General features: G+C 45.1%; 3 protein-coding genes and 1 long non-coding RNA gene across 5 annotated transcripts; 3 read left to right on the top strand and 1 right to left on the bottom strand.

Moving 5' to 3' along the window:
- Nucleotides 1–1320: 1320 nt before the first annotated feature.
- Nucleotides 1321–2808, top strand: LOC127772831 (uncharacterized). 2 transcript variants are annotated; one of them, XR_008017473.1, is made up of 4 exons: nucleotides 1321–1695; nucleotides 1780–1874; nucleotides 1964–2033; nucleotides 2140–2807. It is a non-coding gene; the product is annotated as an uncharacterized LOC127772831 (long non-coding RNA). The 2 variants fall into 2 exon arrangements; XR_008017472.1 differs by having other exon boundaries at nucleotides 1325–1874; nucleotides 2140–2808.
- An 11287-nt stretch (nucleotides 2809–14095) lies between these two features.
- Nucleotides 14096–15286, top strand: LOC127772827 (uncharacterized). Its single transcript, XM_052298809.1, has one exon. The coding sequence runs from the start codon at nucleotides 14096–14098 to the stop codon at nucleotides 15284–15286; it is 1191 nt and encodes a 396-aa protein (XP_052154769.1).
- Nucleotides 15287–18199: 2913 nt separating this feature from the next.
- LOC127772828 (uncharacterized) lies at nucleotides 18200–19432 on the bottom strand. Its single transcript, XM_052298810.1, has one exon. It carries the CDS (start codon nucleotides 19391–19393, stop codon nucleotides 18200–18202), a length of 1194 nt encoding a protein of 397 aa, XP_052154770.1. The 5' UTR covers nucleotides 19394–19432.
- An 802-nt stretch (nucleotides 19433–20234) lies between these two features.
- On the top strand, nucleotides 20235–24406 carry LOC127775074 (uncharacterized). The gene is made up of 3 exons (XM_052301387.1): nucleotides 20235–21509; nucleotides 22537–22673; nucleotides 22860–24406. The coding sequence occupies exons 1-3, from the start codon at nucleotides 20278–20280 to the stop codon at nucleotides 24404–24406; spliced, it is 2916 nt and encodes a 971-aa protein (XP_052157347.1). The 5' UTR covers nucleotides 20235–20277.
- The last annotated feature ends 270 nt before the right edge of the window (nucleotides 24407–24676 follow it).

Here is a 24676-nt window from a genome sequence, read left to right as displayed (position 1 = left end):
ACCAATAACCATCTGTCCAACTCTACATGCTCCCATGTGTCCATATGAATCAACCTAGTGAATCCGCATGCTTGAATATGAATGCATTTTCCTCAAAATCACGGCTTGGCGTTCCCAGTAAGTAATTAAGCAATGAACTGGTTTTAACTGCACCATTGGACAGGATGCCACAAAGTTGAGAAAAGTAAACAATGAATGCAGAATTTCTGAATTTCTGATTAGATCCTCAGAAGAGATTTGAAGCAAACCGAAAGCAAGCTGCACTGCTGCAGAAGCAGTTTCGTCTTCCCTGCAATCTGAGTCATGAACACCAACAATTTCTGCATTAGTCTAACATGGTGAAAAATAGCAGAGAGTACTGAAGAGATGTTATTATGGATCAAGCAATTGCAAGCACACATGGATCTCGAGAACGCATCATCAACTGCCCTAACTGGGCAAATCAACAACCACCATATCAAATCAAGACGCGAAGGAAGGGCCGTCGGCGCGCGGGACGAGGATCGATGGGAGCGGCCTCGTCTCCGGCAGCGGCTGCTGCGGCGCGACGGCGAGGCGCCAGTTGTGGCAGACTCGTGCCATGCGGCGGCGGTCGACGAGGCGGAGGACGTCGGCGTCGAGGTCGCGCCATGGCGCGTCGTCCATTGGAGAGGCGGAGGCGCGGCTTGCCGGTGGCAAGGCGAGGAGGCGATGCGCTATTCCGCTGTGTGCGCGCCCTCGCCGGGATTGGTTCCTCTGCTTCTCGGCACAGGAGGACATGGAAGAAGTGGGTGGGCTACCGTGCGATCCGACTGGGCTTCATTTATAAGGCCCACTCTCTCGGGCCCCAAGAGTACTCCGTAGCTTCCTCGTGTGGCAGATAAATGGGCTAAAATGTATGAAGGCTTTACTTTTTTTTTAATCACTAGAAAAAGGAATAAGTTCACTTTGGGTTCCTCTATTTGTCGACCAGTCCGATCTTCGTCCCTTGATCGCAAAACCAGATACGACCCGTCCCCCAACTTACGGGGCAAAAGAGGTCCCTTGGCGGTTTTGATAGCGGTTTTGACTGACATGGCGCCTACGTGACTAATTTGACTCGGTCTTCATCTGACGTGGCGGCAATTCAATCCGAAAAAATAATAAAACCGTGGGACTCACGTGTCATCTTCACACATAAAACAATAAAAAAATGGTGGGACCCACGTCAATGTCCATCATCTTCCTCCTCCTCCCTCTCCCTCTCCCCTCTCTCCAACTCTCTCTCCTCCTCTCTCCAGCCTCCAGGCGCCAGGGCCCACGGGGTCACGGGGAGGTCCGGCGGTGGCGGCCGGCGACGCGACAGCCGGCGTCGCCGGCGAGCTCCACCTCTCGGCGCAGCCGTGCAGCCGTTCCCGGCGCCTCCTCGGATGCCGCGCGCGTTTCTGACCCCGCCGCGGCGGACGCGGAGCAGGAACCTTCTTGGCGGTCAGGATGCCGGACCTGGTCACGAACTCGACCATGGCGGCGTGCTGCTGCTTCGCGAGGACGGTGGTGAAGAGGAAGTGGGCGGATGCCAGCGTCGCGTGGCCGCAGAGATCCACCTGAAGACGACGACGCGTGCGGATGAACACACAGAACACGAGTAACAGGAAACCTAGGGTTGGGGGAAGAGGAGGCAACCTCAGCGGCGGGGGTGAACCAGCGGAGGCGTCCGGTTCCTACTTCCTACTAGCAGTCTCTGATCTGCTTGACGATCTGTTTCGCAGGCGTGATTTCTGTTCCTGGATCTCTCTCTGATGAATGGATTGTTTTGCGCAGATCCTGACACTGTGGTACAGGGCTCCCGAGGTTCTTCTTGGCGCAACACACTACTCCACTCCGGTTGACATCTGGTCTGTGGGCTGCATTTTTTGGTATGGTGAACTGATATTTTAGCCACTGTAAATTATCATTTCTTCAGGATTCATGCCTTGACAGTGTTGATATATCTTGTGCATTTCAGCTGAGTTGGTCACTACTCAACCTCTTTTCGCTGGAGATTCCGAGGTTCAGCAGCTTCTGCACATTTTCAAGTACTGTGCCTGTTTCCTCATCAATTGTTCTTTGTGTTCGCTGGCAAACTTAAGGGGCATAATCGTGTATTCATGGTGGTGATTTATCTTGATTGTTTGGTTCCAGGTTGCTGGGCACCCCAAATGAGCAAGTTTGGCCAGGAGTGAGCAAGCTACCGAACTGGCACGAGTACCCCCAGTGGAATCCCTCGAAAGTGTCTGATCTTGTCCATGGTCTCGATGCTGATGCTGTACTCAACGACGTGAACAAGGAGCTCTACTGAACGTCTGCACGGCTGCGCCGAGAGGTGGAGCTCGCCGCCGCCGGCGGCTGTCGCGTCGCCGGCCGCCACCGCCGGACCTCCCCTGACCCCGTGGGCCGTGGTGCTTGGAGGCTGGAGAGAGGAGGGGAGAGAGTTGGAGAGAGGGGAGAGGGAAAGGGAGGAGGAAGATGAGGGGGTGAGTATGACATGTGGGGCCTACGTGGGTCCCACTATTTTTTTTATTGTTTTATGTGTGAAAATGACATGTGGGTCCCACAGCTTTATTATTTTTCCAGATCAAATTGTTACGTAAGCGCCACGTTAGATGAAGACCGAGTCAAATTAGCCACGTAGGCGTCACGTCAGCCAAACCCGTTGAGGGACCTCGTTTGCCTGGTTTTCATAAGTTGGGGGACGGGTCGTACCTGGTTTTGCGGTCAAGGGACGAAAATCGGACTGAACAACAAATAGAGGGACCTAAAGTGAACTTATTCCCTAGAAAAATGTCTGTGCGTTGCAACGGGTGAAGTCTATTTTAATATTATATATTTGGTTTAGTTAAAATGAAATTTAACGTGGGAGTTCGCTTGGATATATATATTTTTAGAAAATCATGAGATGTACTTGGGAGTCCGATCGTCCCAAGTTAGCATGCGAGTTTTTTTAAACATATTTCTTATATGATTCTTTCTGTATTACCAAAAGTGAACGATCTTAAAACCGACTCAAATATACGGATATGTATTTCCAAAAGCAAACGAACTTAAAAACCGACTCATACATGGATAACGTACCAAAATACCGGAAAAAACATCTTCAATTTCAATTTTAATAATAGTAGAGATAGAGATAAGCCTCTTGGTGGCCTTTTGGGTTAAATACTTGAAAATTTTCTATGGTAATTTTAAACCTCAAACTGGGAGTTTGGCACTCGGCAGTGACGCCAGCTTTGCCATGCATATTGTTTTTGAGGTCGGATGGGTGCATGCCTGTATAAGGTACCAAGTGTTTTGATTGTACAGACAGAATTACAGATGCCACAAGTTCAGAAAAGTGAATGGGGGAAAACAGAGATAAGCATCCTCTGCGTGTATCAACATTTGGATCTTATAACAATCACACTATCAGAATATCTCTCCCACTTGTAGGGTGCGCTCGTTTCAGCAGGTGCGGTGGACTGATTAGCCGCACGTAAAACGAGAAATGAGATTAGCATATGATTAATTAAGTATTAATATACATATTTTTAAGAATAAATTTGTTGGCTTTTTAAAACAACTTCTTTATAGAAAGTTTTCGCACGAAATATACCGTTTAGCAGTTTGAAAAGCGTGCTAACGGAAAACGAGGAGAATCTAATCCTATAAGCTGAAAAGAGCGCACCTATAGGCTGATGAATTGATCAGTATTACACTTAGGGGTGGAAACGAAGCCTGGCTCGGCTCTGCTTGCAATGGCTTGCAACAAGCTAAGCTTGGCTTGGCTCGACTCGGTTAGGGAAACGAGCTAAAACATGAGCTCGGCTCGGCTCGTTTCCTAGCTCGAGCTGGCTTGCGAGCCTTTCGTTGAAGCTATATAATTTGTAATCATTAAGAAAAGCAATAACAAATCATCAACATGTAAAATTAAAATAACTTTATATATTAAATTCATCAAAATATAGATAATAAATTACATATTAACAAATAATAACTCCATTAAAAAATAAAATCATCCATATAAATACATGATGGCCTAGGCTCACGAACCAAATCAAGCGGCTCGCCAGCCAGCTCGGGCTCGGCTCGTTTCATAACCGAGCTGAAAAGGAAGCTTGGGCTTGGCTCGTTTGGCATTCAAGCCGAGCCGAGCTTAGCGAACTCGAGCCAAGCCCGAGCTGAGCTCACGAGCCCAAGCTTTTTTTTCCACCCCTAATTACACCCCCATGTACTAGGAGAGGACCAGGAGGACCAGATGAGAATATGATAATGTGGATGTAAATTGATTAGTGTTACACTCCCCGTCTATCCGTATCAGAGCAAGCCGTTCGGGTGGAGGGTCTTGTAAGGTTCATCCCCAAGCTCAATAAGCCTCAACCGGAGCGCTGCGGCACGGACTTGTTTGATAGCCTTAGAAAAGTTGGCCTCGTCTCGTGAACGATGAGCCAGTTCCATTACGTCATTTCTCTATACAGAAGCTAGATTTTGATGGAGACATCTACGTAGATGCGCTCGAGCTTTGCTTGAAGCCACTCCTTCTCGTCCTCCTTTGGGTTTGCAGACCTGTAAACACAAACACACGAATCGACGACGTGATGAGAACATTGATTATCTCGACCATAACTACGTGATAAGAACAACGACAGTAGATTGATTATCGACCGAGATGCATTTCATGGCAAAAGAGTGATATGCAAATAACTGACATAAACCGCGTGATAGATGAGATTGAAATGCATTTTAGTTTGTTAAAGTTACTTTTCGACAAACTATCGTAAATCAACTTTAATAAAAACGTCTGGCTTAATAAATGTTGATTACTTCTACATGGCAAATTTAGTTCATCACACGAATAAATATTGATTACACGAATCAACCATGCGTACATGATAAGAACACACAATTAACCAACAGAGACAGTAGATTGATTATTGATCGAGATGCATTTCATAGCATAGCAGAATGCCCGTGCTTTATAATGGATGAAAATAATTTTAATAATTAATATATCACATGGTAAATTATTTGTTTCACTCATTGACACGTACATGAAAACATTTACAAATACATCAATATTATTGTTTATTAATAATATTTTTCATTTAATAATTTTAACTTGCATTTTATTATATTATCACTTATATATAAATTTATTATTTTCTTTAATCTTTAGTATGAATCGTACTTAAAATTTATAAAAATATTGATTTATATTATCTATAATATTTTATTGCTATTAGATTGTACTTGGCATAAATCATTTTGTTTTTTATTCGAAACTATAGTTGATTTGAACTTATTAATTACCTAATTTAAATATCTATATTATTAGTCTAAATTATTTTTCAGATTAAAAACATTAAAATATTATAGATATATCCATATTTAGAGACAGGAAGACAATATGCTCGATGGTTTCAATTTATAACCTGATAAAGAAAAAAATGTTAAATTAGATTCATGCCAAGTGGCACAATATGTCCTTTAGAAAATTTATAACTTTGATAAAGAAAAAAAATAAATTAGATTGATGCCAAGTGGCACAATATGTCATTTAGAAAATTTATAGCTTGATAAAGAAAAAAAATAAATTTAGATTGATGCCAAGTGGCACAATATGTCATTTAGAGAATTTTGTGGATTGAAAACTTCTTTTAAGAATATAATTTGATAAAAAAAATTTTGTGTGACCAAGAGTAGTTTGTGGTCTAGATTCTGAGAGTTTGGGTGAGTACGAATTACGTGTGCTTACATTTTTCGTTCTAATACAACTATTCTAAGAGTGTTTGGATGAGATTCAGTAACCAAATTACACGTAATATGCCCATGCTAAATGCTACTGTGTAATTCTATTTGTCTTTAATAATTTTTGGCTTTAAAGATTCATCATGCGATTTTTTTTTTGTAAAAAAAAAATCCCGTTGCAACACATGTGCATTTAGCTAGCATCCTGAAATTGACTTACAAACATTTGGTTTATCATAAGACTGTGTCTAGAACTCTAGATTACAACCCGATTGTAGAATGCATGTGATTGGAAGTACTTGAGAGAATAATTAAGAAAACATTGTATACTAATATCTATTGCATTGCTTGAGGAGGTGTAATTGTAATATAAAGTTCTATCAAAAAGTCCTCCGGTCAGCAAATAGTTAATCTATGTAAAGCCCAGGCAAAGTGATCAAATTTAGATAAACTCAGAGCATATCTGGTTCTAACACATGGAAGGACTTTGACTGCAATTTAAGGCCAGTTCATGCACCAATCTTTCCATGCATGAATTGCATCCATCTACGAAATCATTCAGATATTTGAACAAATAGGGTTAATTGAACGCATAATAACTGACATAACTACAAGATAGATGAGATTCAAAGGCATTTTAGTTTGTTAAAGGCACTTTTCGATAACTGCCTTAAATCATTCCCTTTTTAAGTCAACTAGCATGGTGGCCCGCGCAGATTGCGCGGCTAGCATCATTATATTTTTCTCTCATATAATAGCATATATATTTTCTCAATGTATTATTCAAATTATTAAAATGACAACATAATTTTAAATTTTGTACTAACTTTACGAAACTACTAATGTGTAATATTTATATTGTATTTTATATACGTGTTAGTTATTAATTATTTTTAATATCAAATTTTAGTTATTTGTAAATTATATTCCTATATGGACTCTAGACTCGTATTTCAATATTTCGTTTTTTTATTGCGAAATTTTTTTATTTGTAAATTGTATTTCTATATAGACTATAGGCTCTTCTTCCAATATTATTTATTTTTAATTCAGAATTTTTATTATTTCTAATTGTATTTCTATGTGCACTCTAAACTCATCTTTCAATATTCTTTAATTTTTAATTTCCAATTTCAATTACTTCTAAATTGTATTCCTATATTGATTTAGGCTCTTCTTCCCATGTTTTTTTAATTTCGAATTTTAGTTATTTGTAAATTGTATTTTTATACGGACTCTAAACTCTACTTTTAATTTTATTGTGTTTATTATGAATTTTAGTTAGTTTTAAATTCCTACATGGCCTATATACTATATTTCTAATATTCCTTATTTTTAATTCCGAATTTCTATTATTACCTAATTGTATTTATATATGGACTCTATACTCTACTTCTAATATTCCTTATTTTTAATTCCGAATTTCTATTATTTTTAATTGTATTTCTACATGGACTCTATACTCTTCTTTTCTAATATTCCTTATTTTTAATTCCGAATTTTAGTTATTGATAAATTGTATTTCTATATGGACTCTAGTCTCCTCTTCCAATATTCCTTATTTTTTAATTCTGAATTTTAACTATTTCTAAATTGTATTTCTATATGGACTCTGTTTTTCTTTTTCTCTGATTAATATGAGAATTTTTAGGCCGTGAGAGAACATGGAGGCTCCTTTTTTCTATTCCTTTAATAAGTTAATAGATTTTAGCAAATCTATCTATCTATCTATTTAATTATTAGAATAGCTTTGAAAGGAGGCACCACGTTCGTTGTGGGAGCTAAAAATTCGCACATTAATCGGAGAAAAAGAAAAAAAAGAAAAGGAGAGTCCAAGTAGAAATACAATTAAAAATAGCTGAAATTCGGAATTAAAAAAAGCAATATTGAAAGAAGTTTCCCTATAAGAACCCAATACGAGATTAATCAAAATTCAAAATAATAATAAAATAAAATCCAAAATTAGAAAAGGAAAGGAGAGTCTAAGTAGAAATACAATTTAAAAATAGCTGAAATTCGGAATTAAAGATAAGCAATATTGAAAGAAGTTTCTACATAAGAACCCAATACGAGATTAATTAAAATTCGAAATAAAAATAAAATAAAATCCAAAATTAGAAAAGGAAATGAGAGTCCAAGTAGAAATATAATTTAAAAATAGCTGAGATTCGGAATTAAAAATAAGGAATATTAAAAGAAGAGTCCATATAAGAACCCAATACGAGATTAATTAAAATTCGGAATAAAAAGAAATAAATCCAAAATTAGCAAAAGAGAATAAAAGAAGAGTTCAGGTAGGAATACATTTTAAAATTAGCTGAAATTCAGAATTAAAAACAAGCAATATAGAAAGAAGAATTCATATAAGTACCCAATACGAGATTAATCAAAATTTAGAATAAAAAATAAAATAATATAAAAAATTAGAAAAAAAAATAAAAGAGAATTCAAGTAGGAATACAATTTTGAAACAACTAAAATTGAAAATAAAAAATAAAAACATTAAAAGAACAACTACGGTATTAACTAAATTTTTAAAAAAAATTCTGAAATTAGGAAAATAAAAATAAGATTTCAATTAGTAATACAATTTATAAATAACTAAAATTTTTGATAAAAATAAAGATTATTGAAAGAAAAGACTATCTAAAACACATGACGAGATAAATTAAGTAACAGGCCTATAAAGGAGTAGAGTGGTGGCAGTTGATACGACATATAAAAATTGTTAATATAAAACCAAATAGAATCCTAATGACTATTAAAAGGAGGAACGTCAGGCATGCTGTGAAGCAAACGAGTAAGGCGGTTGCCGAGACTTCTAGAAAGTAAAGAAACAAACCCCATTGATAATCATATTCGATTTTTAAAATCTCAATGACAATAAAAATGAGAACCAGCGGGTGGGGTGTATAAGAGTATAGTTGTAGAGCCACCGAAGGTTGATGGGACTTCTAGAAAATAAAAAATGAATTCCAACGATAGTTTTGTTCTATTTTTAGGATGACAATGACAATAAAGAGTATGCGGAGGGCTGTAGAGGGGCATAGTGGCATCGTTTGATGGGACTTCTAAAAATTATAAAAAATGAAACTACAAGTCCAATTTTTAAAGGTTCGGAATTTCTACAAAGTAAAAAAAAACCAATGATAATCATGTTCGATTTTAAAATCTCAACGATAATAAAGAAGGGAGGCAGCGGGCGAGTCATAGAGAAGTACAATGGCAAATCCGCTGACGGTTTCGCGGGACTTGTAGAAAGTAAAAAATGAACTCAAACGATAATTATGTTCGATTTTTAAAATCTCAATGACAATAAAGAGAAGAGACAGTGGACGGACCACAGAGGAGTATAATGCAACGTTTGACAGGACGTCTAGAAATAAAAAAATGAAACCCGACGTGACAATAAACTCTAAAAACTATAAAATCCAATTTTTAAAGGTTACAAGGAGAATGAATAGAAATAGTGGTAGATCAAGCAAGGAAATAAAGAAGGAGATGACATAAGCGGTAACAACTGGTGTGACTTTTAAAAACTATATAATTAGAAACACGAGGATGATAAGATTTGGTATTTCAAAGTCTTAAGACAATGAGATAGCTATTTAACAAATCCTAAGTAAAATCATACTTAAAAAAATATATGATTTTGTTTGGGTGCTAGCCGCGCAATTGCGCGAGCCACCCAGCTAGTTATATTATTAAAACAGCTTTGAAAGGAGGCACCACGTTCGCTATAGGGGCTAGAAATTCCCACATTAATCAGAGAAAAAGAAAAGGAGAGTCCAAGTACGAATATAATTTAAAAATAACTGAAATCCGGAATTAAAAATAAGCAATATTGAAAGAAAAGTTCATATAAGAACCCAATACGAGATTAATCAAAATTCAGAATAAAAATAAAATAAAATACGAAATTAGAAAAGAAAAGAAGAGTCCAAGTAGGAATACAATTTAAAAATAACTAAAATTCAGAATTAAAAATAAGGAATATTGAGAGAAAAGCCTATAAAAAGAACCCAATACGAGATTAATTAATATTCAGAATAAAAATAAAAATAAAATCCGTAATTAGCAAAAAGAATAGAAGAGTTCAAGTAGGAATACAGTTTAAATTTAACTGAAATTCGAAATTAAAAATAAGCAATAATAAATATTGAAAGGAGAACCCAATACGAGATTAATTAAAATTCAGAATAAAAAATAAAATAATATCCAAAATTAGAAAAATTTAAAGGAGAGTTTAAGTAGAAATATACTTTTGAAACAACTGAAATTCAAAAATAAAAAATAAAAATATTAAAAGAACACTATACAGTTTTAATTAAAATTTGAAAAAAAAATCTGAAATTAGAAAAATAAAAAAAATCAAGTAGGAATACAATTTATAAATAACTAAAATTGGTGATAAAAAATAAAGATTATGAAAAGAAAAGACCGTCTAAAACACATGACGAGATAAATTAAGTAGCAGGGTTATAAAGGAGTAGAGTGGTTGCGGTCATATAAAAACTATTAATAAAACACCAAATAGAATCCTAATAACGATTAAAAGGAGACGATAGGCAGCCCGTGAAGTAAACGGGCAAGGCGGTTGTTGGAACTTCTAGAAAGTAAAAAATAAACCCCATTGATAATCATATTCGATTTTTAAAATCTTAATGATAATAAAAAGGAGAAGCAGCGGGTGGGATGTATAGGAGTATGTTGCAGAGCCGCCGACAGTTGGCAGGACTTCTAGAAAATAAAAAATAAATTCCAACGATAGTTATGTTCGATTTTTAGAATCCCAATGACAATAAAGAGTAGGTGGTGGATGGGCCGTAGAGGAGTATAGTGTCATCATTTAACATGACTTCTAGAATTTATAAAAAATGAAACTCAACGAGAAAATAAACTCTAAAAACTACATGGTCCAATTTTTAAAGGTTCAGAACTTCTAAAAAGTTTTTAAAAAAACCAATAGTAATCATGTTCGATTTTAAAATCTCAATGACCATAAAGAAAGAGGCAGCGGGTGAGCCATAAAGGAGTACAATGGCAAAGCCGCTAACTGTTTGGTGTGACTTATAGAAAGTAAAAAAAAATAAACCCGAATGATAATTATATTCGATTTTTCTATTAATCACCAAAATTATTAAAAATAATTATGTTCGAGTGCTTCGTCACCACCGTCTTGGTGGCGCACGGCTGCAACCCCATGATCGTCTTCCCGATCACGAGCAGGAACAGGAACGCCGAGGCCAAGTGCCACGACGTTCAGGGACACCAGGTGCCCGCCTACCAGCAGCAGCACGCGACCTCCAGCGAGTGGTGGTATTGGGTGCTCGCCGCCGATGCGAGCGTAGACGACCCTGGCGCCGCCCCGGACCGCGTCGGCGATGCCTCCCAGGGCTGACGACGGCACGTGCCCTCGTAGGGTGCCGATCTCGTCCACGAAAGGGACCCAGAAGAAGTGCTCGCAATTCTCCGCAGATAGCTTCGGAACATACATCTTCACGGAGGAGGACGACGAGGTCAATTCAACACACAGAACTAACAAGCAATGGTTGCAAGCATTTCGATGCGAGTTGGTGTGTGCGCATACCTGCAAACCGTCGCCGTCGTCGCCGCCACCGCCGCCATCTCCACCGGCATAGGCAGCCAGAGGGGCTACCTCAAGTAGCACCAGCTGTCCCCGGATGCGCGCCACCACGCGACCTCCGCCGAGGCCATCGACGACGTCGGCGTACACGACCCTGGCGCCGTCGCGGACCGCCTCAGCGATGCCGCGAACGTCCGGTAAACGCAGGTCTCCGCGGTGGACTCCCTTCGCGTCGACCAAAGGCAGCCAGAAATAGAGGTCGCTGTTGCAGTTGTTGCCGTGGAGAATTGGGACGGGGACGCCGGTGCGGCGCCGGCGGGGCGGAGTCTGGGGCGGAGGTGGAGGCTCATGGAGAAGAGGAGCGCCTCCCAGCTCGTCCTCCATGTCTTCGAGAGGAGGCCCGAGGTGGACGATGTCCTCCGCGCGCGCGCGCGCGGCGGCAAAGCAGCTCGACGAAGAAGAGAGAGGCGTTACGGCTTGGGTGGGCCCACCGAATCGGCCTTTCCTGCTTCCAGAAGCTTCGAGAGCCAAGTGCGCTCTGCTCGCTGTGCTTGATCATGGCGGTCTCCATCCTCTGCATCAGCTGTCGATTTGATGCCGTTGTACTCTGTCCCGTCTCCTCTTGCTGCGATGGATTAGTGCAGTTTCAGTTTCAGTCCAGATTTGATGTCATAATCATGGATTGGTAGTTGCTATAATGCTGGAGAATTTCTCCTTTTATAGCAGAAAATGTTTTCAAGTCAGAACTACGTGAATCATGAACGCAGTATGAAACTATGAATTTGTGTGATCTGATGCTGCAGTGAATCAAGAACGCAATATGCTTCAAATGGTTGCCGTTCATCACGACTTGGATTGCATTAATATATGCTATGCCGCAATAAAAAAACAATTCAATGTTTAACTAACTTGCAGTGGTTAGTTTTCCTGATAGAAGTATGTTTTGCATCAAACGGTTTTACAGTGAATCTGAATTGCTTCTGCGTCCTGTTTTGAGTTCCTCGCTGACAGTCCAACATGAACTGGGGTAGGATGGTGCCACTCTTTAGAGGATCTTAGCTGAATTTTCAATCTCTGCTATATATTTTCCTTGATTCATTTATAATCTTCTTCCATTGTTCATAATATAGCATGCCAAGCTTCTGACATTACTTGTACATACCGGTTTCAGACTTTTAGCTAGCTGTGAAAGATGCAGATCGTTTACTTTTTGTTTCCTGTTGTTGTACGATCATCTGGATTTTATTTGATCTTCTTAGGGACTACTTGTTTCCGCTACAGAATTTTTTTTCTGTGCCAGGATGGCACGATTTGTTCCTAGATTATGTGCATAATGTAAAATGTTGAGTATATTTCTCTTGTCAAGAGGTATTTCTTCAGATCCCAAGTTATCAGCATTTCTTCAGTAACACAGATGATAGGCATCGTGTTAATCTGATCACTAGTACTGATCAGATGATGTTCTGCTATCAGCATTTCTTCAGTAACACAGCCTGATGGCTGATGGTAGATTGGTAGTAGGTCTGTACACTAATACTGATCAGATGATTTTCTGCTAAATGCTCTACTTAAGTGTAGAAATGAGAGGATAAGTTGGGACACGGAGAGGTGGATGTTTATCTCCGCATTGCCCATTTATTTTTCTGAATTTGCAGCATCTGATGATGACTGATGGTTGGATACTCGTTACTAGTATTAACTTGATTAAAATTGGGAAGTTAGGTAATAACTTGTTTAATTACTGTTCAGGCCGTAACTCGATAAACAAAAGTGATGAACTGATAAGCACTCGCATCAGAGACTCCAGGGTAAGTTCTTAACCGAAAGGAAATTCCACGTGAATGAAGCTATTATTTGAGAATATGCATAAGGATTGCATATCTTTGTATGAGGACTTCATACATCAGCTATAAGCAGAAAAGGAGAGAAAATGTTGTGACTAGAAGGATCCTGCTACTCCACTCCAGGACCTCAACTTGCAAAAATTAGTCATGACTCAGCGGTTTTCTATCGTTTCTCTCTTTGGAGACATCCTCTTGTCGAAACCACTCGAACAATTGGTGCAAGCACGCTCTAGAATAGAGTTGGACTTTGTGTTGATTGTAATGGCATTTTTTTGGGCGTTCTCGTCTGTGTTCCTTTGTTGGCCTAGCGGCGGTCGGTCACACTTAGCGGCGGCCGGTCCGGTGCTAGCCTTCTCCCGAACCTGTGTGTTGGCGCTATCGGTGTGTGGGTGGTGGTATTTTTTTTCCTTTTTCCTGGTTACGACCTTTCAGGGTTGTAATCTTGTAGTTTTTTTCTACTCTATCAAATGAACTTCGCACTGTCTTATGTGAGTCGTTCAAAAAAAAATAGTCATGACTAAATTAATAGTTATGAAACTAATTTGTGTCATCTACTGAGGATTCTGATTGGATCCCGAGAAGAGAAGCAACTGAAACCAGTCTCAAGAAGCTATTAATGCAATCCAAGTCATGAACACCAGCCATTATGTAATCCAAGTACACACATCACACATGGATCTCAGATGAAACATTCCTGTGTGGATAACATTCACTCTTCACGCGACGCTCAAGGGAGAGAACTTGTGGCCCAAGCCAATGGGCCCAATATAAGGCCTAGTCTCATCGCTTGGTGGCCCACGCCTCCCACCTCTGCTTCTTCCAAACCAAAATTCTCTCCTTCCGCTTCTAGAAGGAAGCAGAGGAATCAATCCCCACACACACAGCGCGCCTCTGCCTCCTCGCCGCCGGCCAGCCGCGCCACCGCCTCTCGCCACCGGCCTCTCCAATGGACGCGCGATGGTGCGACCTCAACGCCGACGTCCTCCGCCTCGTCCACAAGCGCCTCCCGTGCCTCGTCGACCGGCGCAACATGCGCCGAGCCTGCAAGTCCTGGCGCGCGGCCGTCGCGGCGCCGGCGCCGCCGCAGCAGCGCCCGCTCACGTGGATCCTCGTGCCGAGCTCCGGCGGCCCTACCTTCTCGTGCGCCGTCGGCGGCTGCCGCAGACACGACTTCGGCGTCCCGGACTACGCGCGCGAGGCACGCTACTTCGGCACGTACAGCGGCGGCTGGCTCTTCCTCGACTTCGGCAACAGCCGCGGCCACGGCCGGCACGGCCTCCTCAACCTCCGCACCAAGTACTGCATCAGCATCCTCGGAATCGTCTGCCTCGACCTGAATCCTAGCATCATCAGGGACATGGTCATGATAGCCGCGACCCTCTCCTCGCCGCCGGAAGACGAGCACTGCATCGGCGCCGCCATCAGCTCGTACTGGCCCGGGATGAATGGTGCACGCATGCACGCGTTCTGGTACATGCGGCGTCAGGTCGCGGTGATGCCGACTGCTAGCGAGGGCGTCTTCGGACCATTTCTGGAGGATGTCATACACCACAAGGAAGCCTTCTATTTCCTCACCGCGCAAGAGCGCCTCCATGCTTTCGCGGTACCGGAGTTCCGAGTAGGCCGCCGCGGCTATCTGGATATACCACCCAGGAAGATTCCCAGCTTCCCGCATGATGGGCGTGATTACGACGGACGCGACGTTGCTCGCTACCTGGTGGAGTCCCGCGAGAATCTCCTGATGGTGGTCAGGTACGTCTCTGATCCTCCCCAAATGCCACCGAGGACGTCGGCGTTCAAGGTGTTCGAGATGGTGGAGCTGGCCATCAACAACGGCGAGGCCCAGTACGCGTGGAACGAGCTGCAATCGCTGGGTGGGAGGATGCTGTTCGTCGCGCGAGGCTGCTCAAAATCATACAATGTGGCCGATTACCCGGGGTTGGGGTTCAGCGCCGGCGTCTACTTCCTGGACGACGACAGAATCTACGACGAGTTCACGGTCCTCCTCGATGGCACCGGACGGCGCTACCCCTGCAGAGACAGCGGCAAGTGGCTGCTGGGGGCGGCCGAGGCGGACAACTTCTTGCCGGAGCAAGCCCCGTCGAGCTACTCACCGCCGGCTTGGCTTCTCCCCTGAGAGCGTGCTCATGTTAGTTTGATCGTCGTGGCACAGGTAATGTTTGCTGCCGATCTTGTTGAGATCTGCTTAGCTTAGAGCGAGTTTTAACAGTTGCTATTTTCATTAGTGAGCTGATTTGGCGGCTGTTGATTTGTGCAGTAACTACAATCTATGATGTTTCATTCGATTTCGAGCCTTCGAGGCCCATGCGTTCTTGCAATTGCTCGGTCATGTTTTCTGTACCTTCTGCTAATTTTCAGAATTGCATTAGTGCATCATTGTATTACAGTCGATTCTGCAGTGTGAGAATGCGTTTAGTTAACACCAGCACTTGGCTTTTTCCTAATCTAAGCATGCTTTGGATCAACTGAATTTCAACGAAGATGAATTGCATTTGCATTGTTAATCCTTCCAACGGGTGCTACAAATTTCATACTATGCAGTCATTTTCACCTGTTCATAATTTCCAACAGGTTCTGAATTTACTGATAATTAACAATGAGATGACATATACAAGGAGTATTAATATTGTTCTTAAGGCTTGCTATTACAGGTATGCTTGTAGTCCCTAGCAGAAAACGCTTCCAAATCAGATTTACATGAATGCAATTTGATATCTGATCTGATGAATTTTTTTTTAGATAATGGGTTAAAAACCCGGCCTCTACATCCAACGGGATGTACACAGCCAACCAAGTTCATACATAAGCATTGAAGCTCCACCCATTACATGGGTAACAAAAACAAAATAACTTGGACCACAAAAAGAGTCAAGAACAACCAACAAAACAGTAAAACCACCATCCAGGCACACCACATCAAACAGACACGAAGTGCCAACCTAATCTTGAATTCTCCTTCTGAAGTTCCAGCCATAGTTGGAGTAGAACTCTAAAACTCTCATCTCTAACATTTTGCAGTATTCTTTCACCAAAGTGCCATCCTCTTCCTTAAGCAACAAGGACCAAAGTCTTGCCCAATATGTCCCCCTGAAAATCACCTGCAAAAAGGAGTAAGCATTTGATCCATTAAAGACCACATCATTTCTACTCAACCACACCGCCCAGCACAACGCCGCTATGCCTACAAAAACTCGATATTTTAGCCTAGGATTAACACCATTTATCCAACTACCAAGAAGATGAGACATATTGAGCAGTGGACGAATGCCAAAGGTAAAATGCACCGCACTCCAAATATATCTTATCATAGGACAATCAAAAAACAGGTGTTGTATCTGATGAATTACATGAAGTCATAAATTTGCTGTTCATGACATGAATTGCATTAGCGCATCATTGTATTGCCGTCAGTTATAATGCAATGTGAAAATGTGGTCAATTAGCAGTGCTTAATTTTCCACATAGAAGCATGTTTTGCATGAAATATATTTGCATTGAAGGTGAATTATTGCTTGTGCTTCTACAGCCTGCTTTCAGTTGCTTGTTAACTGTCCAAGATGGGACTCTGTTTTGAGGGACATGGATTGCATATATTTCATAACTCAACTGCTAGTCTTCTTCATTTGTTCATAATTGCCATGCCAAGCTTCTCAGAATATTCGTACTGAGATATTTTCAGCATCGGTTTCAGCTGGCTGTGCAAGATGCAGATCATTTATCTTTGCTTTCTTGCTACTAGCTGTGCCACTCTTCCTGTGTTATCTGCTCTTGCGATGGCACTACTATTGATGTTACTGAATCTATTTTTCTGTGACACAATTTGTTCATAGATTATGTGTGTGATGTAGAATATTGAGTATATTGTAGCAGCAGAGGAACTGGTTAAGATAGTTATTGATCTAAAGTGATCGAATTTTTTTCAGTAACGCACTGGTATTGGTATGAGAATGATCTGCTCTCTTGTCGACAGGAGAGATAAAATGAGAGTAAATATTGATCCACGGGAGAGTTGTTTAAATCTGCATTTCTCATTCATTTTCTGAACTTGCAGTTGCCGGATCTGTCTAATGAACGATTTTTTTTATTTTTATTTTAGCGGGGAGGTACGAATTTGTTAACTTGTTTCAGATGGTTGGTTGCTTCATTACTAGTGTTAGGATGATTATAATTAGACAGTTAAGTACTACTATCTGGGCTGATCAGCTATAATAGTCCTACAAGTACAAGATCGCTAGGCACAAGTGTAAAGCCAAATTGCCTATGCCGATTCTTTTTATGTAAGAAAAAGGAAAAGGATAACAACAACAACGATAAAACGATTTCTGATTCTGTTCATGCGCCGAGCTGCATGATGCACAGATACGGCACTTTGTTGCCATTCCCGTACGGGATACGTATCTGATACAGGGATACGGCCGATACTCGCGCGATACGGTATCAGAGAAGTATTGGCGAATAAAAAACGAAAAATAATAATATTTTTTTTAAACATAAAAAAAATATTTTTTAAAAAAATTAATAAAAATAATTGCTTCGGCATCCCGGAGACCCGGACGCCGCGCACGAGGCGCGCTACTTCGGCACGTACAGCGGCGGCTGGCTCTTCCTCGCCTTCCGCCAGATCGAGCGCCACGCGCTCCTCAGCCTCCGCCCCGAGCAGCGCTAAAAGCAAGCTGAATTTCTGGCTAGATCCTCAGAAGAGAATTCAGGCAACTGAAAGCAAGCTGCACAAGCAGTTTCGTCTTCACTGCAAATCCGATCCAAAGCATGCATGTGCACTAATGCAATCCCCCACACAGAGTCATTGTTCGTTGCAATCTAATGATGCACTAATTAATGCAATCTGAGTCATGAGCACTAACAATTTCTGTATTAGTTATGATATGATGGATCAAGCAGTTGCAAGCACGCATGGATCTCGAGAAACATAATGTGAATTCGCTGTAAGCCAAGCACAATGCCATGCCAGATCGGCAGCAAGCAAGCAATACCTGTACCACGACAATCTAACTAAGAACATGGCAGTCTCTCACGGGAGAATCCAAACCGGCGGCGTGTAGTGCGACGGGCCTTGCTCCGGCAAGAACTTGTCCACGCGGCCGGTAACCGCCGCCGCCGCCGCCGGCGGCGGCAGCCACTTGCCGTGATCTCTGCAGGGGTATTCTCGGTACTGGGCAAAGGGATTCAAGATTTGGAACGCCTCATCGTAGAGTCTCCCGTCATCCAGGAAGTAGACGCCCTCGTTGAACTCGTCGCCCGGATAGTCGCCCGCGTCGTACGATCTGGAGCAGCCTCGCGCGACGAACAGCATCCGCCCACCCAGCGATTCCAGCTCCTTCCAGGCGTATGGTGCCCCGTCGTTGTTGATGGGCGTCTCCACCATCTCGAACACCTTGAACGCCCATGTCGTCGGCGGAAAGAGGGGAGGATGAGGAAGGAGCCTGACGACCATGAGGAGACTCTCGCCGGACTCCACCAGGTAGCGAACAGCGAAGCATCCGCCGTAATCTCGCCCACCACGCGAGAATCGGCGAACCTCCATGGGCGGTATCTCCAGATTGCCGTCGTCGTCTTCGTGGAAGCCCGCTACAGGAAAAACATGGAGGTTTTCTTCTCTTGTGAGGAAGTGGAAAGCTTTCTTGTGGTGTACGACATCCTCCAGAGCATGGCCGGTGAAGAACTCAGCAGGATCATGAGTCGCCTCCTCCACACCTCGATGCCTCAGGATCCCGAATGCATGGATTCGTGGATTGTTCATCATGCAGGAATGGCTGATGGCGGCGGCGACGCAGCGTTCGTCGCCCGGTGGCGAAGAGAGGGTCGCGGCCACCATGTCCGTGCCCGTGTCGGGGAAGTGGAATCGCGTGCCGTTGCGGAGGCTGAGTAGCGCGTAGTCCAGGATTTGGCCGAAGGCGACGAAGACCCAGCCACCGTCGTAGGCGCCGAAGTAGCGCGCGGCGCGTGCGTCGACCGGGAGCGGGTGGCCGAAGGCGTGGGTGGCGCAGCCGGCGAGAGCGCACGCGAAGCAATGCCCGTCGTCGGCGCGCGGGACGAGTATCGACGGGAGCGGCCTCGTCCCCGGCGGCGGCTGCGGCTGCGGCGCGACGGCGACGCGCCAGTCGTGGCAGACTCGGGCCATGCGGCGCCGGTCGACGAGGCACGGGAGGCGCTTGTGGACGAGGCGGAGGACGTCGCCGACGAGGTCGCGCCACAGCGCGTCCATCTGAGAGGCGGAGGCGCGGCTTGCCGATGGCGAGGAGGCGATGCGCTGTGTGTGCGCGCGGCGGGAATGGTTTGGAATGGTTCCTCTGCTTCTCGAAACGGAAGGAGATGGTGGAATGGTTTGGAAGAAGTGGGTGGGCCACTGTGAGATCGGACTCGGCCTCATTTATAGGGCCAGCTTTCTTGGGGCCCAAAAGTAGCTTCCTCTGGAGGCAGATTAATGGGCTGTACTGTAGAAAGTCTACTTTTCATGACCACATTCTGCATCTAGCTATCCCCATGCAACTGATCACAAAACAACTAGTATGTCAGGAGAACAAAGACAAGGCATCAGCATGTTGACTGGTTAGCTGACACCGATGCACCGTGTTATGTCAGTATGATTGAATTAGTTATGAAACTAATTTGTGTCATACACTGAGGATTCTAATTGGATCCCGAGAAGAGAAGCGACTGAAACCAGTCTCAAGAAGCAATCCATCGATCTTCACTGCAAATTCCGTTTGATGCAACTGATCAAAGAATTCTTCTATGATGAGGAAAACTCATTACTAACAACACAATATGATGGTGCACTAATGCAATCCAAGTCATGAACACCAGCCATTCTGCATTGAGTACACACATGGATCTCAGATGAAACATTATTCCTGTGTGGTGTGGCTAGCATTTTCTCTTAACTCGTGGCCCAAGCCAATTGGCCCAATATATAAGGCCTACATCGTTTGGTGGCCCAAGCAACCCACCTCTGCTTCTTCCAAACCAAATCCCCCCTTTCTCCTTCCGCTTCGAGAAGCAGAGGAGGAATCAATCAATCCCCAACACACAGCAGCGCGCCTCCGCCTCGCCTCCTCGCCACCGGCAAGCGGCGCCTCCGCCTCTCCAATGGACGACGCTTCATGGTGCGGTCTCACCGCCGACGTCCTCCGCCTCGTCCACAAGCGCCTCCCGTGCCTCGTCGACCGGCGCCGCATGGCCCGCGTATGCCGCACCTGGCGCGCCGCCGTCAAGGGGGAGCAGCACCCGCCGGAGAGCCCGCTCCCGTGGATCCTCGTCCCGCGCGGCGCAGACGGGCCTTCCTTCTCGTGCCCCATTGCCGGCTGCCGCGGGCACGGCTTCGGCATCCCGGACGACGCGCGCTACTTCGGCACGTACGGCGGCGGCTGGCTCTTCCTCGCCTTCGGCCAGATCAAGCGCCACGCGCTCCTCAGCCTCCGCACCGAGCAGCGGTTCTACCTACCCGACATCGCCCGCTGGGACTTCGCGGGGAGACCAGCCTTCGACACGGACATCGTCATGGTCGCCGCGACCCTCTCTTCGCCACCGGAGGACAAGGGCTGCGTCGGCGCCGCCATCGTCTTTCACCGGGCCAGCTTGTATAGTCCACGCGTTCATGCATTCTGGTGCATGGGGAAGCAGATTGCAGTGGCGACGACCTGTACTAACACCATTGCTGGGCGACTTCTGGAGGATGTCATACACCACAAGGGAGCCTTCTATTTCCTCACCGCGCAAGAGCACCTCCATGTTTTTGAAGTAGAAGAGTTCTACGAAGACGGCGATGGCAATCTGAAGATAGCACCCATGGTGTTTCGTCGCTTCTCGCGCGGTGGGCGAGATTACGGCGGAGCCATCGCTGTTCGCTACCTGGTGGAGTCCGGCGAGAATCTCCTCATGGTCGTCAGGCTCGTTCCTCATCCTCCCCGACTGCCGCCAAGGACGTCGGCGTTCAAGGTGTTCGAGATGGTGGAGCCGCCGCTGGAAACTCCCATCAACAACGACGAGGCACCATACGGTTGGAACGAGCTGGAGTCGCTGGGTGGGCGGATGCTGTTCGTCGCGCGAGGCTGCTCCAGATCGTACGACGCGAACAAGTATCCGGGCGCCGAGTTCAACGAGGGAGTCTACTTCCTGGACGACGGGAGGCTGTACTGCGAGGCGGCGGTGTTCGTGGATCAGGCTGCCGCCGCCGCCGCCGATGAGCCGCGATGCCCCTGCTGGCCCTGCACAGACAGCGGCAAGTGGCTGGCGGCCGCCGGGGAGGTTCCCCGCGTGGACAAGTTCTTGCCGGAGCAAGGCCCGTCGAACCACTACTCACCGCCGGCTTGGTTTCTCCAGTAAGATCGAGCTTTCTGCCGATCGATCTGGATGAGATGTGCTTGCCTCACATCGACGTGTCCGTGTGATGTTGTTGTGGTGCTGATCAGTGATCAGTGAACAGTTGTTGTTTTCATTCCAGTTCTGAACTTCTTCGGTTTTTCTTTCAGCCAGTTCTGAACTTCAGATATGGCAGTTGTTGTTGATTGTCCAGTTAGTACAATCTGTGATGTTCCATTGTATACTTGCAAGGATCGACCTATGTCACCTATCATAACATCTCTTCAGTACGTTCTGAGTTTCTGGTATGTTTACCATTATATACTTCATGATTACAGAATGCAGAAAACAGTTGGTGTTCATGAGTTGGATTGCATTAGTGCACCATGCTGCATGTATAGAATGTATTTTCAATGAAGAGGAATTGTTTCTGCAGCTTTCTTTCAGTTGCTTCAATTCATTTCTGAGGAGATCTAGTCAGAAATTCTGAATCCTTGGTGGATGCTATAAATTAGTTTCAACACTCAGCTTCTTAATTTGTCATACTGAGATAACATCGTCATCTTGCAAGAATTTGATCGTTTCTTTGCTTTCTTGATAGTACTAGCTGCTTTGTGATCAATTGCATGGTGTTTCACTCAAGTTAATTACCTCGTAGTAGTATATAATATGTCTGTTATTTGTTCTTCTGCAATTACTATTATTGTTACCACTGGATTTATTTTTCCTGTGACATAATTTATTCCTGGACTATGTACATGATGTAAAAAGTTGAGTGTTAGTAACAGGTGAGATGGTTATTTGTTCAATGTGGTCATCATCTTTTGAAACACAGCCATACAGGTATGTGATAGGTGCTTTGTTGCTCTGTTCACTGAATCACAGCTACTGAACAGAGGATGTTCTACTCATCTGTTCAGAAAAAAAGTTAAGTGCTACACAATGAGTATGGTTTTCTCAGCGTTGCCCATTTCATTTCTGATTTCTCTGAAAGTAGTAGCATCTGTCTGATGTCTCTGATGGTACAAAATAGTTCTGCACGTTCATGCCAGGAGACAATTGCGTTAATCCTGAAAAGTTCATACAAGAACACCGCATTGCAGTGGAGCAGGCGGCGGCCACCAATGCAATCCAAGTCATGAACACCAACCATTCTACATTGAGTCATCATGAAGTCCATCATGGTAAAAATGCCAGAAAAGTACTGAAGAGATGTTATGAAAAGGTAGTACTCCTGCATACATGACACATGGATCTCAGATGATGAGATGAAACATTCCCTCAGCACAACATTCCTCTGTAGCTGACATTCATTTCTCGGCATATATAATTACGAAAGAATAAACGGGCCAATTAACTTCATCATACAGATCCAAAGTTCTTTAGGCCCATGAAGAAATGCTCAACAAAGTGCAGCGATCGAAACTTCAGGCCCAAGCAAACCGTCACGATAAACTGGGCCCAAGCCCAACTTCTTGCTCGGCTGGCAAAAGGCTGGCCTTCTCTGCTTTTTCTTCCAAACCAAACCACCCCAAGCTTCCCCTGTTTCCAGAAGCCAAGTTCAAACATGGCGCACAACGACGAAGCGTCCTCGTCGCGTTCCACCACCTCCTCCGCCGCCCAACCCTCGCCACCGCCACCGCCACGCGTCGCCTCCGCCTCCTCCTCTCCCATGGACGCGGTAGCTCCCGCGCGCGATTTCATGGCGGAATCCCTCCGCCTCGTCCACAACCGCCTCACGTGCCTCGTCGACCGCCGCACCATGGCCCGCGTCTGCCACGCCTGGCGCGCCGCCGTCAAGCCGCTGCAGCCTCCGCCGGAGGAGAGGCCTCTCCCGTACATCCTCCTCCTGGGAGATGGGGAGCGCTCCTTCTCGTGCGCTCTCCGCGGCTGCGCCACCCACCGCTTCCACATTCCGGACATCCCGCGCGACGCGCGCTGCTTCGGCGCCCACCCCGGCGGCTGGCTCTTCTTCGCCGTCGCCCAGACAACCAAGAACGCGATCCTCCGCGACGAGTTCCCCTCGGGCATCCCCGACGTCCTCCACCTCGACGATCGGCCGCCGGACAAGGACACGGACGTGGTCATGTTCGCGGCGACCATCTCGTCGCATCCGGAGGACCAACGCTGCATCGGCGCGGCCATCCTCTCCCACTTCCCCGACGTCACCAACCCGTCCATCTACGCGTTCTTCCGCATGGGAGTCTTGCCCGCGATGGTGGCGAACGGCGATGACGCCAGCAACGCGGGGTCGGCATCAGGCCTGGAGGATCTCATACACTACGACGATGCCTTCTACTTCCTCACCGGAGAAGAAGGCCTCCTCGTGTTTCGAGTATCCGAGTTCCACGACTTCAAGGACGAGGAGCTTGACATAGCCCCCATCGAGATTCGCCGCTTCCCTCGCCGCGGGCGCGGCCACTACGGCGAGGACGACGTCGCCGTTGTCCGCTACCTGGTGGAGTCCCGCGGGCGCCTCCTCATGGTGGCCAGGATCGCTGCTGGCGCTGGTCCTCTCCGCCCCTCGCCGCCGTCGCCGACGACGACGTCGGAGTTCAGGGTGTTCGAGATGGCGAGGCGATCGACGGCACTCGCCGCCACCAACAACGATGGCGCCGAGTACGACTGGGTGGAGCTGGACTCGCTGGGAGGCCGCATGCTGTTCGTCGCCCGCGGCTGCTCGACATCGTACGAGGTGGCGAGGCATCCGGGGTTCGAGGAAGGCGTCTACTTCCTGGACGACGGGAGGCTCTACGGCGAGGTGGCAATGTTCAGGGATCCAAATCTGCGGCAATACCCCTGCAGAGACAGCGGCAGGTGGCTGGCGTCGGCGCCGGAGGCGGTTCCACGCGTGGACAACTTCTTGCCGGAGCAAGCCCCGTCGAACTACTCACCGCCGGCTTGGTTTCTTCCCTGAGATTTCCCGTGTTGAGTTTGATCGTCGTGGTACAGGTTTGCTTTGCTGTTGATTTGTCTGAGATGTGCTTAGTCTCCGATCTGATGGATTACATTAGTGCAGAAATTATCTGATTCCATGGCTTTGATTGCATTAATGCTGCATTATATTGAAGTCGATTATAATGTAATGTGAAAATTATATGCTCAATTATTCGTGCTTTTGTTTTCCTGATAAAATCGTGTGCATTGCCTGAAATGGATTTGCAATGAAGCTGAATTGCTTCTGGGG

This window comes from Oryza glaberrima, chromosome 5 (genome assembly GCF_000147395.1).
Source record: "Oryza glaberrima chromosome 5, OglaRS2, whole genome shotgun sequence".
Taxonomy (NCBI): domain Eukaryota; kingdom Viridiplantae; phylum Streptophyta; class Magnoliopsida; order Poales; family Poaceae; genus Oryza; species Oryza glaberrima.
Note: the sequence above shows the minus strand (reverse complement) of the source record. Positions and strands in the feature narration are given on the sequence as shown.

Excerpts from the sequence above, each read along its gene's own strand:
- LOC127772827 (XM_052298809.1), top strand. The coding sequence starts at position 14,096 with ATGGACGCGCGATGGTGCGACCTCAACGCCGACGTCCTCCGCCTCGTC.
- LOC127772828 (XM_052298810.1), bottom strand. The coding sequence starts at position 19,393 with ATGGACGCGCTGTGGCGCGACCTCGTCGGCGACGTCCTCCGCCTCGTC.
- LOC127775074 (XM_052301387.1), top strand. The coding sequence starts at position 20,278 with ATGGACGACGCTTCATGGTGCGGTCTCACCGCCGACGTCCTCCGCCTC. Across the intron at positions 21,510-22,536 it reads CCGCCGGCTTGGTTTCTCCA|GCCAGGAGACAATTGCGTTA; the intron begins GTAAGATCGAGC and ends CTGCACGTTCAT. Across the intron at positions 22,674-22,859 it reads TCATCATGAAGTCCATCATG|ATCCAAAGTTCTTTAGGCCC; the intron begins GTAAAAATGCCA and ends TTCATCATACAG.